Source organism: Cnephaeus nilssonii, assembly GCF_951640355.1.
Source record: "Cnephaeus nilssonii genome assembly, chromosome: 3".
Lineage (NCBI taxonomy): Eukaryota > Metazoa > Chordata > Mammalia > Chiroptera > Vespertilionidae > Cnephaeus > Cnephaeus nilssonii.
This window is the reverse complement of record NC_137074.1, coordinates 16,594,162-16,611,768: the sequence shown is the minus strand read 5'-3', so window position 1 is coordinate 16,611,768 and position 17,607 is coordinate 16,594,162. Positions and strand designations below refer to the sequence as shown.

General features: G+C 42.7%; 1 protein-coding gene across 4 annotated transcripts in view; it reads left to right on the top strand.

Annotated features, from left to right (window-relative positions):
- Positions 1-17,607, top strand: part of CXADR (CXADR cell adhesion molecule) — a 57,629-nt gene that overhangs the window by 32,538 nt on the left and 7,484 nt on the right. Inside the window, exons 4-7 of one of the 4 annotated variants that reach the window (XM_079766567.1) lie at positions 4,647-4,802; positions 5,632-5,754; positions 6,900-7,038; positions 8,571-8,754. In XM_079766567.1, the coding sequence (XP_079622693.1) occupies positions 4,647-4,802; positions 5,632-5,754; positions 6,900-7,038; positions 8,571-8,754 (602 nt within the window). Of the gene's footprint in view, positions 1-4,646; positions 4,803-5,631; positions 5,755-6,899; positions 7,039-8,570; positions 12,728-17,607 lie in introns of those variants that run through there. The other 3 variants (XM_079766566.1, XM_079766568.1, XM_079766569.1) reach the window with 3 other exon arrangements.

The window sequence follows — 17,607 nt, the reverse complement described above, 5'->3', positions numbered from 1 at the left end:
CCCAGTAGAGGTGTGGACAAGCTCAGTGTGTGAGTGTGTGTGTGTGTGTGTGTGTGTGTGTGTGTGTGTGTGTGAGAGAGAGAGAGAGAGAGAGAGAGAGAGAGAGAGAGAGGAGAGAGGAGAGAGAGAGAGAGGTGTTGAGGTTGAGGTTGAGAGAGAGGTTGAGATTGATTCTGTAGGACCAGGTCCTGGGTTGAATTTGTAGGTTTCCATGGAAAGGCTCTATAGCACAGGCTGCACATATCCCAGAAGGAGCCCAGCTTGGACAATAGTATGGTCAAGCACACTGAGGACAGCAGCCATGTCTGTGGGGAAGGAGGAATGACACTTTTTTCATTAAGTCACAACCTGGACATTGAATTCCTCGGAATGGATCAGCGGGAGGCACTGACTCAGGAAACTCTCTCCTTGGCTCTGTGAGGCGTCACCAGGACCAAGTGAGACCCTGAATGCAAACTAGGGAGGGAGCCCGGGTTCAATGCAGGGTGAGAGGAGGAAGCAGGAAGTGAGTGCTGATGACTGGTGCTCTGATCCCGTGAGTGTGTCTCAGAGTCAGAGGACAGCTCCTTGGGGGGCTCCCTTCCGTGTCGTCAGATGAGTCACTGTTGTCAGATGAGTCACGCTGTGGGAGAAACCACTAGGATTTTCTTTGAAAGTGAAAGTTGGACAGATGCTCGTCTGTTAGCTTTTCCTGAAGTCCTGCTGAGACAATCTGTGGCGGAAGGACAAAGTGACGTGCTCTCTCGAGGGACCAGACCAGGTGGTAACCCAGTGGGGCTCTTGCTTGGTTCCCTGTGAGAGGCCCTGTGTAAACATTGACACGTGTGTGGGAAACCTGGAGATGCCCTGTGCTGTTTGCAGAGTAACCAGAGCTGCGTCGTGGAGCTCCATGCGCTGCGTGGACCTGAGCCGGGATGACTGTCGGTTGCCTGGGGGTGAGGGGCGCCGTGCTGTGTTGAGGGCCCGCCCTGCTCCGGCAGATGCACCAGCTGTGCGTGCGGATGCAGCTCCGTCGTGAAGCTGAAAGGGGAATGGATGGAGAACCCACAGCATGAACCAGTACTGTGGCCACACCAGAGCCTTTCCCCACAGCCTTTCCCCAAAAGGGCCTGTCCCTGAGACCCTTGGAACCAACAGGCTGGGCTGTGAAGAGCAGAGCATTCACCGTGAACACTTTCCTGGGCATGTGGTGGCTCAGTCAGCACTGGGATGTGGAAGCCATTAGTAGAGGGCAGGACTCTTTCTTTTCATTTTTTACTCTGAAATAACTTTTAGTTTTATGGAAAGTTTCAAATATACTAAGGAGTTCCTAAGAGTGTACCCATCATCTAATTTCTCCTGATACTAACATTTCACAAAATCATATACCGTTATCAAAACCAAGAAATTAATGTTGGGGCAATACCATTAACTAATCTACAGACCTAAGTTGAATCTCACAGTTTTCTACTAAAGTCCCTTTGTGCTAGGATCAAGCCTAAGATTCACATATGTGTGTATGTCTCCTGAGTTCCCTTCCGTCGTGTAAGGGCATGTGATGTTATATCTCATTGACAGTCATGATCACTAGGTTTAAGTTTTATCTGATGAGTTTCTCCACTGAAAGCTTACAATTTTTTCCTTCTGTAATGAAAAAAATAAAATCTTGGGGAGCCACTTTTAGAGTATACAAATATCTCGTTTCTTCTCAAATTTTGGCCAATGATTTTGCCTGAAATTGGTGTTTTGAACCAAGCAAAATGAGCATTTTTGGATGGATGACATGGTGATGAAAGTATACAGGGTGGGGCAAAAGTAGGTTTACAATTGTTCATATGGAAAATGCGATAATTAATAAGTTATATAAGAATAAACTCTGTTCCACATACTCACAGCTGTAACCCTTTTGCCACCCCCTGCATATCCTGTTCCTTACGGGGATTTAGTGTGTGTTTCCTATAGACTGAGGTAGGCCACTAGCATGGAGGGATAATGATGCAAAACATATATGGAGCACAGCAATACTAAGTTGCTGGGACACATGTACCCTTAGCTGAGAAGAATTAGCTCTGCCAATGATCGTGGTTGCAAATATCCTGAAGAAAATGGCCAGGTATCCTGGAATCCCAGACCAAAGAAACATTAGGGGCTAAAACTTCACCTGTGTCCCTGTGTGGTTTTCTTCCTTTCGATCCAGCCAGCTGCCATGGGTGAAGAGTTAGTCTTCCCTGTGGTGTCATGACTGGGGACAGAAAGTAGGTGGGCCACTCCTAGGCGACACTCAAAAACCATTGTGGGTAAAATCTTGTTCTCTTGTGGATGGAGGATGTTGAGATCTCAAACCCACTGGGGCCTGGGATGTCCTGAGCAGTCACTTTAAATAACTGTTCATTATTGGGTATGTTTGGTACATGGGAAAGGGCCATCGTTAGTAAGAAAGATGAAGGTTGGGGTTAGTATGCTGTATTACCAGTAGATATCTGGTGTACAAAGCATTGCTTTCATGTCCCACTGCGAGTTTATGTAATAAAGGATTTATTGGTAGTTTGAAGAAATGAGGAACAAAGCTCATCTTGTTTAAGACTCACAGGATGAAATAATTTGCAAAACCTCTTTCAGTGTCCAATTCATGCAGTCTCCAGGGCAACTGATCAATCTGAAAAGGAGACAGATTTGCTTAGGAAATCAGCAATGCCATCAAATGCATCTGTTGATCCTTAGAAAACAGTACAAGTAGTAACAGATGAAGGAGAGAAATACCATCAAATTATCAAGAAGTGATAGATCTTGTTGGCCAAATTTGAGAAATGGTTTCAGTTAGAGTTAAAGATATTCATACCGTAGATGATCCAGCAATGACTGAGAAAAGGAAAACATACCAGCATTTACAGGAGTGTTCAAGCAGTGTTGTTCATCATTGTGTACCACTGTAAAACCCGTTCATGTTTATTCATAGCAGTGGAAGAGTGAAAGCCGGCTCAGACTAAGGAAAAGAAAAAAGCAGTCCTGCCATCATCTATCAGGCTGGGAGGACAGGTCCAGACAGCCAGCTGCAGAGCCTAGAGGGGACGTTGTTCCTCCCAAGGCCGTGGAGCTGCAGTGAACTAGAGGCTACCACTGCCTCCCCAGTGTCGCCCCCAGCCCCTGTTCCCATCCTTTACTGAGCAGGGCACACAATTGCTAAAGGGCCCTTGTCACCAGTTTAATTCCTGGTTCTCCTAACCTGCCTCAGAAAAGGCAATGGAGCCCTAACCGGTTTGGCTCAGTGGATAGAGCGTCGGCCTGCGGACTGAAGGGTCCCAGGTTCGATTCCGGTCAAGGGCATGTACCTTGGTTGCGGGCACATCCCCAGTAGAGGGTGTGCAGGAGGCAGCTGATCGATGTTTCTCTTCTCATTGATGTTTCTAACTCTTTATCCTTCCCCCTTCCTCTCTGTAAAAAATCAGTAAAATATATTTAAAAAAAAGAAAAGGCATTGGATTCAGAACCGATCTCTCTTCTTGGAGACTCCCCTGGAATCCTTCAGGAGCCCTCCTCTCTCGTCCAGTGACCTCCCACAGCTCCTCCCAGTGCCTTCCTCACTGGCCAGTCAGTCTGGCTTTGACAGATGACACCCTGCTCCTGGTGAGCTTAGGGAGTTAGCTTTCACAGGAGCCCAAAAGCTGGAATCCACGTTCACCGGCAGAGGAATGGATCACTCCGTTCGTTGTAGTCAGTGGAATACAACTCAGCAGTGAAAAAGAATGGATTTTTAAAACATGGATCAATGTCGGAAGCCTTACAGTGAATAAAGAAGCTAGACTGAAGCTCGCACTGTATTACTCCATTTACATGACCCTAGAAGCAGCAGAACTAACCTGTACTGATAAAGTCCGGCCCGTGGGGCCAGGGTTGAGAGTGAGATGACTGCACCCAGCACAAGGGAACTGGCTTGGGAGTGGATTGGGGTGGCGCCCAACAGGGTGCGTGTGTGTGTTCGTGTGCACACACATTTGTTGAACATGATCAACTCACACTATTAAAATGTGTTACTTTTATTGTGTGTGTATCATGCTTTAGTAAAGTTCACCAAGAGAATGTGAAACACCAAGGTGTTAATTCGGTGTTGGGGTGAATTTCAGGAAATGGGGTTAGCAGCTTCTCTTAACGGTTACCCAGGGAGACCTGGAATATAGCCTCAGATTTACCTTTTTATCTAGAGCAGTGCTCCCTGGGTGCGTTGGGGTTAATGTAATGCACCAAGTGAATTGACCCTGTTGCCAGCATTTTTTATTATAATCCCCCGAGTGGCACGTAATGGCACCAGAAGGATGTGACGTGACACGTCCTCCCACGCCCGGCGTGGGGTAGAGGAGGAGCTTAGGAACGGAGGAGGGCGCTTCCTTGAGTCTGAAGAGGTGCAGCCCACGGGGTGCTTGCTTTTTCCAGGTGTGCCCCGTGGAGTAAGGGACACAGAGCCCGGCCTGAGGTGCTGCCAGACCTCCCTGAGCCCCGGCCTTGCCTGTTTTGTGTTGCATAACAGATTGCAGTTACTCAGTCTTGTCCACTCTGAACCAGAACCTTGTGATCATCGTCAGTGGTTGTGCAGCATGCTCTGTGTTTAAGAACCATTGTAAACAGAAAGTCTGTTTTTCTGTATAAAGTTATAATTTATTTTCTCTTCTCAGTTAAGCCTTCGGGGACAAGATGTTATGTGGATGGATCAGAAGAAATTGGGAATGACTTTAAACTGAAATGTGAACCAAAGGAAGGTTCACTTCCGTTACAGTATGAATGGCAGAAAATGTCCAACTCACAGAAACTGCCCACAGCACTGATAACAGGTACCGCGGGTTAGACAGCTTGTACCGTGTGCCACAGATGTGGACTTCACTCGTGTGTGTGTGTGTGTGTGTGTGTGTGTGTGTGTTTTATATCCCCAGACACCCTCCCTCTTCTATACAGAACAATCAGGATTGCATGGGACTTATTCAGTGTTTTAGGAAGACAGCTTATTGTCATGTAGTATAAACAGATACATTTCTATAACAGTTTCGCTGTTTGAGATATTATAATTGGTTTCTTTGGTATGTTTTTTAATTGATGATAATACTATCAGAAAACGTTCATGATCTTAAATGAATAAGTTATAAGGAGTTGGATCTTGAAGGTTTCATGAGCCTACATTAGTGTTGAAGATACTGCTGTTTACCCATGATGTGTCTGTTACAAAACAAATCAAAAGCACCTCTGTGGCACTAACTGGAAAGTTACAAACTGGTTAAATCCAATTGCTCACTTTGTTACAACTGACCTGTTATTCAAACTGTTCTCCACCTTCCAAGTAGGATTTCTCTGAGCCTCTGTTTCTTTTTTCCAATTAAGAAATAAACGGTATGGCCCCTTCTGACTTTCTTTTGTCTGTTTCTTCCATCTGGGGGGCGGGGTGGATGGAATGGGTTTTGCAAATCTTCTGCTCAAATGAACCGGAGGTGCAGTGGTTTGCCTTCTGGAGACCGGCACGTGTCTTATCTGCCTGGCGTTGGTTCCGCACCCAGCTTCAGCCTCTCTCGCTTTGGCCTGGACTGTCAAGCCTAGCAGAGTTTGCCTTCACTGAAGTCTCAGCAATCCTGTAAAAATGGGTTTCCCTCTGCCCCGTCTCTCTCTTCATAGAAATGACTTCCTCTGTGATCACTGTAAAAAATGCCACCACTGAGTACTCTGGGACGTACAAGTGCACAGTCAGCAACAGAGTGGGCTCTGACCAGTGCCTGCTGCGCCTGGATGTTGTTCCTCGTAAGTACCTTCCGTCGGGGGTGATAACGTTTGCTCCCCTTGTCTTTATACAGAAGGCCCCCCCCCCCCCCCCCCCCAATTCAGTTAGCAAGGGTGTATTGAGGGCAAGTGGATGCAAACTGAGCAGAGCACTCTGGCTTGGTTAGTAGCTTTCCTGAGTCACCGAAAGAAAAAACTACATTTTATTAGAAAAACCATCATTATTGTAGCAACATGAAGAACATGAGAGTTGTCAAGTCAACTCTTACACCATATTTAGCCATTGTAAGGATAAGCTATTTGGAACATTCTTATATGCCAACTCAGAAAGCTGGGAACATTAAAATCTTTTAATCTGGTTTGATCACATTTATGCTTAATATATGTTATACAGCCCAGCTGGCATGGTTCAGTGGTTGAGCATTGACCTATGAACCAGGAGGTCACAGTTCGATTCCTGGTCAGGGCACGTGCCCAGGTTATGGGCTTGATCCCCAGTGTGGGGTGTGCCAGAGGCAGTCGATCAATGATTCTCTTTCATCATTGATGTTTCTCTCTCCCCCTCTCCCTTCCACTCTGAAATCAATAAATATATATACATACTAGAGGCCTGGTGCATGAAAATTCACGCACTCAGAGGGGTCCCTCAGCCCGGCCTGCACCCTCTCACAGTCTGAGATCCCTTGGGGGATGTCCACCTGCTGGCTTAGTCCGGCTGTTAGTCAGACATCCTTAGCGCTGCTGTGGAGGCAGGAGAGGCTCCCACTACCGCCACTGTGCTGGCCAGCCATGAGCCGGCTTCTGGCTGAGCAGCGCTCCCCCTGTGGAAGCGCACTGACCACCAGGGGGCAGCTCCTGTGTTGAGCATCTGCCCCCTGGTGATCAGTGAGTGTCATAGCAACCGGTTGTTCCGCCTTTAGGGTCAATTTGCATATTACCCTTTTATTATATAGGATATGTATAAAATTAATACGTAAAATAAAATAGATTATACAGTTCAAAAGAAAGTTCTTTTAGTAAATTTTCCCCTTGGACCAAAAAGCTAATTTGTTTCTTATAGTTATTGTATACAATGAGATCAATCTGTCATTGTGTATCCTTACCTTCAATATGACTAGATAGAGTGGTGTTGTTTATCATTATTTCCTATGAACATCTTATTCTAGCATCAAACAGAGCTGGAACAATTGCCGGAGCTATTATAGGAACTCTGCTTGCTCTCATGCTCATCTGCGTGATCATCTTTTGCTGCCATAAAAAGCGCAGAGAGGAAAAATATGAAAAAGAAGTTCATCATGATATCAGGTAATCCAGTGACACCAGAGTTGATTGACGTGTAGTGTACTAAATTTATTATGTCTAAAGCATTACTTCTCTTAACCATCCAAAACATTTGCCCCTGTGAGAACTGGATAAAAGCTAAAGCTCTTCCCTTCAACACATTTGAAAGCTCTTACTTTCCCTGGCAAGTGTGCAGATTCAATCAACCTCCATTAGGCCGTGCCCCAGTCCCTCTCCAGTACTGGATCCTATTTTAAGAACCACTACAAATTAGTTTATCTCAAAACCGTTCGCCCTCTCCAAATCAAGTACAGGTATGGCATATTCCCCCCTCCCCCCCCCCCAAAAAAAGGAAGAAAAAAGACCTAATTACATCAAGTGACAGAACTATTGGTAATATGATTTTTAACAAAATGTTCTAAACCAGGAGATCTTAACTGGAAGTGTACGTTCGATTATTGAACTTGAAGAAATAATAACATGTGACTAAATAATGCCCAGGAAATTGACATTTGGTAGGTATGAGGTAGGGTCTGGGCACTTGCATTTTTAAAATGCACCAGATATAACTCAGTCCTTGGTGTGAAAATTCTTCTGCCTGGATTCCTGTTTTTTTTGCAGACTGGAAGCTGCTGTTTTCAGCTAAGGTCTTAGATCAGTAACTTTAATAGCAAAAAGGATTTTTTTTTTCTTTTTTGGTAGAAATATATCTGTAGGTGTTAGAGCTTTAGTAACTACTAGAGGCCCAGTGCACGAATTCATGCATGGGTGGGGTCTGGCTGGCCCGCTCCGATTGGGGCGATGGGGCCAGGCTGCCAGGCCGGCCAAGGAGAGGGGACACGGGCGGTTGGCCAGCCAGCCCTGCCCCCGATGGGGGGAGGGGCCACAGGTGGTTGGCCGGCCAGCCCCACCCCCTGGTCGAACTCCCAGTCGAACTGGTCAAGGGGACAATTTGCATATTAGCCTTTTATTACATAGGATAAAGTGTTACATGACTGTAATGAGATTATCTTGATTAGTTGTACTGGAATATGAACATATTTGAGGTTTGTTCCTTGTAAGACATTATAAAATCATAAATTTTTGTAAACACTGCCTTTTACTATATGAGAAGAGCTATATTCTGTAAATGATAACTAAGAAACAAATACACAGTTTGTGACATTATACTGTACTAGAGACCCGGTGCACGAATTCATGCACAGTTGGGATCCCTCGGCCTGGCCAGTGATCGGGGCCGATTGGGGCTGGCCAAGGGAAGGGACCACGGGAGGTTGGCCAGCCTCAGGAGGTTGGCTGTGGGAGCTCACTAACCATCAGGGGGCAGCTCCTGTGTTGAGCGTCTGCCCCCTGGTGGTCAGTGCGTCGTCATAGCAGCCAATCGAAACGGTCGCTTAGGCTTTTATATATATAGATTGTGCCTGCTTTTTTGTATGTCACACACACTTTTATATACTTAGTGCTTAAATAGCCCCCACCCATGAGTCATAGGCTGCACAATTGTAGGTTTCTAGAAACTCATTCTTTCGATTATATTGGGGATCTTTGCTTTCCAGGGAAGACGTGCCTCCCCCCAAGAGCCGGACGTCCACGGCCAGAAGCTACATCGGCAGCAATCACTCATCTCTGGGGTCCATGTCTCCTTCCAACATGGAGGGCTATTCCAAGACTCAGTATAACCAAGTACCAAGCGAAGATTTTGAACGCGCTCCTCAGAGTCCGACTCTCCCACCCGCCAAGGTAGCTGCCCCTAATCTCAGTAGGATGGGAGCGGTGCCGGTGATGATTCCAGCCCAGAGCAAGGACGGGTCTATAGTATAGGGCCTCCAAACCTCTCACATCCGTGCTCCACACTTCTCTTCTTCTTTTGAAATAGGAAAACCTATTTTGTTCTAAATTTTGCTGCCAGCATCAATAGATCAAAAAGTGAACCAAAAACTGTAAGAAACATACTTTAAAAGGTTGTGTTTGTTTATATCGGACTAGTAAAGGCATTAGAGTTACTAAAGACAAATTTGCCATCTGAAAAAGATTTCTTAACCTTTTGCACTCGGATGTCGAGTGTGACTCGACACGGTTAGCTTCGGTAGCAGCTCGAGAAAAAAGCAAGCGAGTGCAAAGTGTTAAAGAAGTTGATTTTGAAGGTTTCTAACTACCAATACTTAGTAATATGTAGCACTTTGGATATGAAATCATAGGAGAAGATATTGGTGAACTTAAATGCACACCAAGCTGATACTTGAATCATCTTAAAAAGTAGTATTTTTTCATTCCTGCCATTATTTTTAGGATGCCTTTCTCAATTAATTTATGACCCAAAATTGGCAAAGAAGCATGCATGGCAAAAATTCTTATAGTCCTTTATGTTTGTTCTTTGAAAACTCTAAATGTGTTTGGAATAGCTCTAGTAACATAAAAACACTCTCTACAGGGTTCTAGAAATTACTAGTTCTACTTTCAGGTCATGCATAAGCCTTGTCTATGGAATGATTGCTTAAGTATTTGATTGATAGACTGTTATAGGCAACGGAGGCATAGTAAGCTCTTTTATGTGCTAAAGTAAAGGAGCACCTATGGATTTATTTAGCAAGTTTGCTCTCACTATACAGAGCGATGACACTAGGTACAGTAGTGAGAGTGGATTTCAGCGATGAGCAATCTGGGGTGATCTCCAGAACGGTGACCCGCCAGAGCAAGGATGGAGAATCCTGCAGTCCCCAACCACATACTGGCTCTCTGCGTTAGGTGATATTTTTCTAATAAGAAAAAATTATGACATTAATTATTTGACAGATACAGATTGAAATTCCCTAATTATTGGTTCCAAATTTTAAAAAGTTTTTCCCCAGTTCAGCGTTTTGTTGTCGGTTTTGGATGGTGTTGCATGTTATATGTTCTGGAAACATGGAATCCTAAGTCTACCTTCCTGAATGCAGTTCTTGGAGGATGTTTCTTCATAGGCTCAGAATGACGGAGCGCATTGTAAGCTAGTCAGTGTCCTCCACGGTTCTGTCTTCCAGACTTGGGAGGGTGCACAGTTGCTATTCTGCCAACGTGTCTGTGCAGTTGCAGAAAATTCAGTTGAGTTTTGAATAGTTTGAGTCCTAGTTTTGTGAAAGTGATTTATTCTTTAAAAAAAAAAAATAGAAAGGAAAGGGGGTAAACGGAATACTCCCAACTGCCAAATGTGTTAAATACTGTTTTAGTAGAAGAAAGTAAATTTATTGTATTTCCCTTAAGATTGCGAGGGAGTGTGGATATAGTAGAATGAGCCAGCCGTTTCTTCATAGTAAGTAAGGTCTGCAATAAATTATTTCACTAGCTCTAAAACCTGTTCCCTCGATTTTGTAGGGAGTTGGTTTCTGTTCATCTCTTTGGGTGCTGTGGTGGTTCATGCTGCATTAGAAATTAATGTTGGCATGACTTTCTGATTAGTAAGAGTATTGTGTACACTTTTTAATGGTAAATTTAAGCGGAATGTCTGTGTAATGGATTAGTGTATAGTTTTACATATTCGGAAGCCTTTTTTAAATAGGGTTTTAACCTTACACAATATTGCATTTATACTTGTGTTAACAGTTTCATTTGTGCCTTTTGGGTAATTTAATTTTTATTATGAATTTCTGGTGCCTATGAGCTAGCTATCACCTGAAAGGTGCTTAGAGGTGAAGGTACTGTTCCTAAAAACGCATCACTGTGACACCTTTCTATCCTCAGACTTCAGTCTTGCCTCTTTTCTGTTCTTTTTGTATGCAAATTAACAGACTAAAATTTCAACATCCCCAACACTCTTTGGCTGTGTTTCTGATTTTATAATAGTAACTATTTTTGAACTCCAGATGTCTGGTCTGTTTTATATGAATACATTTATATACAATAGTACTAAGAAATACCAGCACAAACTCTGAGAAACAACTTTCGGTCTTTACTAGTTTTTCATGCACTGAAGATTATGCTATCAATCTAAGTAGAAATTACTACAAAAAATGGATCCATATAAGGCTTTCCTGGCCTTAGACTTAGTAGTTGGTCTAGGATTTAGCTACAAATAAGTCAGAATCTCTTCCAGAAGCACCTGCACCCTAAGAAACGAGCTCACAAAGAAATCAGTTGTGTATCTTGTACAGACCTATTGGGCGAGATGAAATTTAGAGGACAGAATTCAGTTTTAGACTATGTCTTCAGCTACTCTCATTGTAAATTTCAGTTAACCTGAAAGTCAGATAGTTCTGATTGACCCATTAAGGGATTCTCACTGGTAATTTCATTTAAACCAGAGATCATATATTTGTTCTGGAATTATTGGTAATCATCAAGCAATTCAACAAAACTTGCTATTCGAGCATTTCCATTGGAGCTTACGTAAGTCAAGGACAGCACTGCATCTTCGAGGCAAGAGCAATCGATTCCACTTTACACCTAAGAGACTCAACACCAGTTGAGTTACACAGGATAACTTGAGAAGTAGTGGTACCTTAGAGGATGTAGTTCTTAGAGGATGTAGTTCTGTGCTTTACAGGTGTTCTTTTATTCTGATATTCCCCTGTTAGAAGGCAAAAAGAAAAAGAAAGAAAGAAATCTGCCATGGAGTTGTTACAGTGGAAATACAGCCATTGTATTACAAAGCGAACCACAGCCAGAGTGTGTCGTAGGGGGAGGTTAATTCAAGAAACACAATTAGATTATTGGTATGAATTAATATCTGATTTTTATTAAAAAGATGATTTCCAAGATTGAGTTTCATAAATAAGGAGCAAGTCAAGGGGCAAATAAGCATTTTTATTAAATATAAAAAGAACTCGTTGCATGAAGTTAGACATCAAATTCTATAATGGATGGCTTTTTAAAATAACCATTCTCTGTCTTTCTGTGTGCGTGCAGCATGTAAATTTGAAGTTATGTAAATGTTTCAAGTTTTTCCTAATCTCTTCACCTCCACAGTGTTTAGGGCTTTCAGACCCCTTATTCCAGTGTGAACAGAAAAGGTCCATATTATGTGCTTAATGCTTTGATGTGTCATGCAAGGAGTAGTTTGTAGAAAATGTTGACACCATTTTAACTTCTTAGTGGCTTGTGACATTATATATTATATATATATGTACATAAATCTTTGTAATATTCTGTGTTTAGTAGTATAAATGTTCTGGGCAAGTTTTAATATTTCAAATGCCTTTGGATAGTCTTGCAATAAAGGCAACATGTTCTGCAGTTGGATTTTTTTTTACTTGTTTGCCTATTTTGACACTAAAATATGGTCCATAACTGAGCACAGATTCTACTTATTCATGTTATGGAAGCAGGGAAGAATAATAAATGTGTGAATTGCAGTTCTGCTTATCTTATGGATAGTAACACCAGCAAATATCTTATCTTATGGGTAACACCAGCAAATATCTTATCTTATGGATAGTAACACCAGCAAATATTTTCTGTATCTGGCTTCTTACTGTTAATCAAGTTTTACAAAGTGCACTGTTTTGTAATTTGAGTGTGGAAAGTACCTGCTGGGATTGGTTTTGGACATGAACACTAAAAGCTCCAATCAAGGAAGAACTTTGCATTTTTGCACTGACGTATTTAATGACACAAGTGTCAAGCGAACCACAATTCACTGACTCACTTATTCTCCTCCCTTACTGTGAACCTTTGTTATAAATAAACTTGTACTACTGAGAAAAAAATATTTTGACACTTCACATATGCAAGTAGAGAATTGATAGTGTCAGTTTCAAAGATGATTTTTGTATTTAAAGTTCCTGGCTTAAATATCCAATGGTGCAGATTTTGAACTTTGTAAGAACAAATTTGGTTAAAAAAGCAAGAACTTGCTCTAGCGTTGTGACCTTGTGTACTTTTCAAATAAAATTAAGAAAGTAGTTTTCTGCCTCGTGGTGTGGCTTCATTGTGCTTAAAAAAAAAAAAGTCTATAAAGCTTCAATATGATGTTTCTCCCTGCTCTCTGAGTCAAGGTTTCTTTTTCCACACCCCTTGCATCCTTTATTAAAACAGAATAAAGATCAGGACAATCACACATCAATGGAAACATGAAACATACATGTATGTTTCCCCACCCTACGTCTATATGCAACATAATATTTGGGGTTGAAACCTCCAAAGTGCTGTGATCACAGTGTATTATAGCATAAACTCAAAGCACTTCTCAGCTGCATTAAAAATGTGCATGCATGTATATATTGAACACATCTGGTTCTAGTTTAAAGCTATTTTCATTTACCCTAAACATTGATTTCAGAAAACAAAACAAAACAAAAAACAGGATGGGGTTAGTAATAGGTCTGTAAGACCTTTTGAGGAATATTGTTTGCCCTCTAGTTTCTTAGTCTCGGCAATTTTCACACTTCGGGCTGGGTAACTCTTTGTTGTGGGGGAGCGCCCTATGCATTGTAGGCTGTTCAGTATCATCCCTGGTCTCTACCTCCTGGGTACCAGCAGACCTTCTCCCTCCCCCAGATGTGACAACCAAAACTGTCTCCCAATGTGTTTCCAAATGTCCACGGGGGGCGGGGGGGGGGGGGGCAGCGCAACACCCCCTACCCAGGTTGAGAACAACTGGTTTATACTAACATGAAGTTTTCTACTGGGAGGCTTAAAGGAGAAGAGCGTAGGAGTCAGACGTGTTGGAACACCACTCGTTACCAGATGCTTTACTGGGCTTCAGTTTGCTCGTGCTTTAGAATGGGGATACACATTCCTACGTCCCAGGGCATGTTGGAAGCTTTTAAAGAACTAGAATTGATCCAATGAAAAAGGCTTTGCACTTGTCCCTGGTAGCTGGGATGCTGATCGTGATCCACAGATTTTCAAGGACCCAAGATTACAATAAAATACGCTAAGTGCCACTACCGAGTATAATTTAATGCCTTTCGTTTAGACCATATTTTAATCTTGCAGCTCTAAAGGCCGCATCATGTTTCTAGGTTAATTAACTACCAAATGGCAAAACTGATGACACAAAATTGAATACAAGTCCATTGTTATTAGATAAAAGTGGTTTAAAGTCTAAGGCATAAACAAATGTAAGTTCTAAATGCAATCAAGGCCACAGTGAGAGATTAGGAAGGTAGTCCCAACTCAGCTCCATTCTTCTTTGCTGGTATTTCTGAAATATAAATCAAATGTGATTTGTTATTTAAATGACTTTTCTAACTTCGATAACTTTGGGGGGGGGGGGCGGGGAAATTATCCTAAAGTAACTACAGAAAAAGAATTCCTGGAGTTAATGAAAGAACCAAGAAATAAATTTTGGTCTAGTGAACCAAGAACTAACTAGCTCCTTGATCAGTTTGCTTCTCGTTTCACTGCTGAGCTGTGAAAATTCTAACTCGGGTGGAGAACGAGAGGGTGGGAGAAGGTGCAGGAAATCACAGACGTAAAACCTGATGTCAGTCCCCACCAAAGTACTAGAAGCCAGCGTGATCTTGTCTTGCCCTGAGTCACTGGCCCCGGTCCTAGTGGATTGGTTCTTAAAATGTAACTGTGACCATATTAAAGTCCAGCCCATCATCATCTCGTGGTCCATCCCATTTCTCCCTGGTTTGTTTTCTCCACACCTTTAGGCGCACCTCTACACACCTGCTGGGGGCCTGGGGTTTCATACCTTTGTGAACATGCAGTTTCTTCAGCCAGAGAACAGCCCCTCCTTGTCTACTTGCCCATCACATATTTGCCCTAGACGTGTAAATTCAAACACTTGTCCTTTGAGTCATTTTTCCTGATCCGCACCCCTGCCCCTCACTCACATGCTAATCGAGAGGCGTGTCTGGGTCCTCAGTATTGCCAGTGCATGTCTTTTATGGCACAAAACCTTTTGTGTTCTAATTACTTAACATGCTTACTAGATCCCCTTTGTGAGTTTAAACCTCATTTATTCCCCCAATATTCCCAGTTCCTAACTCTGGCATGTTGCTCAGTACATACTGAATGAATTTTTAGGGAAGAAATGGCACTAGGGGCAAGTCTGCATTCAGTAAGTTCACGCCATATGTTCTGCAAGACAACTTGTCCGGTTTCTTCCCAAAAGAGAAAAAGTGAGTGGGCGTGTGTGGTGAGAAAGTCTGCACATGACTTGAAAAGTTAATTTGTATAAGTACAGGATGGGGTGACCTGGCTCCATAGGAGTCAACTTAAAAATCACCATCTCCTACTTATAAAAACCTGGAGGAGTAAAAGAAATTTCTAAAACCCACAGATTCTGAGTAGGTCTGGAGTGAAGTCAGTGACTTTCTCTCTTAGGTTTCAGACTTTCACAACTAGCCCTCCACTACCATACTTACACTGGGGTATACATACAGGTTTTTTGAAAATATGTTTTTATTGATTTTAGAGACGAAGGAAAGGGAGAGAGAAACATGGATGAGGATTGGCTGCCTCCTGCGCACCCTCTACTGGGGATCGAGCCCACCATCTGGGCCTGGGCCCTGGCTGGGAATTGAACCAGTGACCTCCTCTGATTCATGGGTCGATGCTCAACCAATGAGCTACACCAGCCGGGCTACATGTTTTTTCTCATTTAACAAATCCTCTTAGATTATTCTGTATTTATGTTATCTATTTTCTGTCATCTATACATCTATCTAACTCTTACTTGTTTTCAAAACTAATATTTACATCAAAGTGATACTCTATTTAAACAGTCTCGAATTGATGCCCATTTAAATTGATCCCATCTTTTTAGATATAATGAGTAAAATTACAAGAGGTGTGTTCCTGTATACATCACGATGTCTATGTGTATATGTATCTTTACTAGAAAGGGAGGTGCTGACTGTAGAGTATTGTGATAGCTTTTATTAGAATAGCTTTGTACATGTTGTAGCAGCCTGTGCTGCAATGGATGAGTGCTTATCTCACCCCCAATCCTCACCAATACTCTTACCCAACTTTTTGGTCTCTGGGAAGAAAATTATTTCATGGTTTAAAATTCTCTTGTTATTTGTCCAGTTGAGCATCTTACGTTTAAAAACTATTTGAGAACTGTGTTCATGTGCTTTGCCCATTTTTCTTTTATATTACTACTAGAGGCCCGGTGCACAATATTTGTGCAAGAGTAGGCCTTCCTTCCCCCCAGGTGCTGACACCAGCTTCCCTCTGGCACCCGGGACCCGGCCTTCCCTCACAGCCCAGCTTCGTCCGGAAGGTCTCCGGAAGGATGTCCGGTCTAATTAGCATATTACTCTTTTATTACTATAGATTCTGCTAATTTGGAGCTCTTAAATGTAATAAAATTAGCCTTTTGTGATATAAAATAAAAGGTTTGGTTTTGGGGGGCCAGGTTATCCTTTTTCTTTGACTCTGTTTATGGTCTTTCCCTGCTGACCATGCAATCCTAATCCCTCCTAAACTGTTCCTCAGGGGCCCTGAGGACCGCCTGTCTCTTCCTGTGCTTGTCTCCTCTCCTACGCCGATGTGATTTCTCAAAGGCAGAGGAGCATCTTGACATCTCAATGTTGGCTACAATAGATTCTCAGTAATCTTTGCTGGTAATTGCAACAGCTCTGGCTGCGTTCCAGTCCAGCCATCACCACATGTGTTCCCATCACAGTGTGTTTCTTTATCTTGGTTTTCCTCAAGTTTCTGGAGTTTTTGCCCAAAGCAGTTTTATGGAATCAGCACAAACTGAAGTAATGAAGACAATTAGTTATCTTGCACTTGAAAACAAGATGTGTCTAGGTCATGTGTTAGGTCAGCTGTCACACACTATTCCAAGTTGAAGGTTGGCTGCCGGCAGTGTGCTGTTTGAATGTTGCTAAGTAGGACATTTCCCCTCTCATGTAGGCCCAGAACTGTCAACAGTGAGAACATTTCCAGGGAACAGTAGGATGACCTTGCAATTCTGAGAGGAGAGAGTATGATAACAGCACATGCCAATAATTTGCAACCTGTTGGGAAATCATAGTCCTCCAACATCAACCTCCACCAGTCTTTTCATCTAGTGACAAGGAGGGGACATTTTATTCGCTCATAGAAGCAACACAAAGTGAAATAATTCTGTGAAAGGAAACATAATCTCTGCCCTTCCAACTAAAAGATACTATCTGCGCCCAGCCGGCATGGCTCAGTGGTTGCGTGTAGACCTATGAACCAGGAGATCACAGTTCGATTCCTGGGTTGTGGACTCAATCCCCAGTGTGGGGCGTGCAAGAGGCAGCCAGTCACCATCATTGATGTTTCTGTCTCACCCTCTCCCTTCCTCTCTGAAATCAATAAAAATATAAAAGATACTATTGCTATGTTCAGGACAAGATAAAGATGCACTCACTATACAGTAGCCCAGTAGGGCTTTATGAGTATGTTTATGTGGGCTTGATTTAAACTTTTTGTAATGATATTATGGGCAAAAGGTCTGTGATCTTGTTACCCGTATTTTCCGGCATATAGGACGACTTTTTAGCCCAGGAAAATCTTCTATACGCCCAGTCGTCTTATACGCCAGAAAATACGGTAAGTGAAAACGTACAAAGCAGTTCAAATTTTGTAAAAACAAAACCAACGAAATATCCATAGTCTATGTGATCTAGTTCAATATCATTTTATGAAAAACATCAAGATCCAGAAAGGTTTTGATTTCCCAAG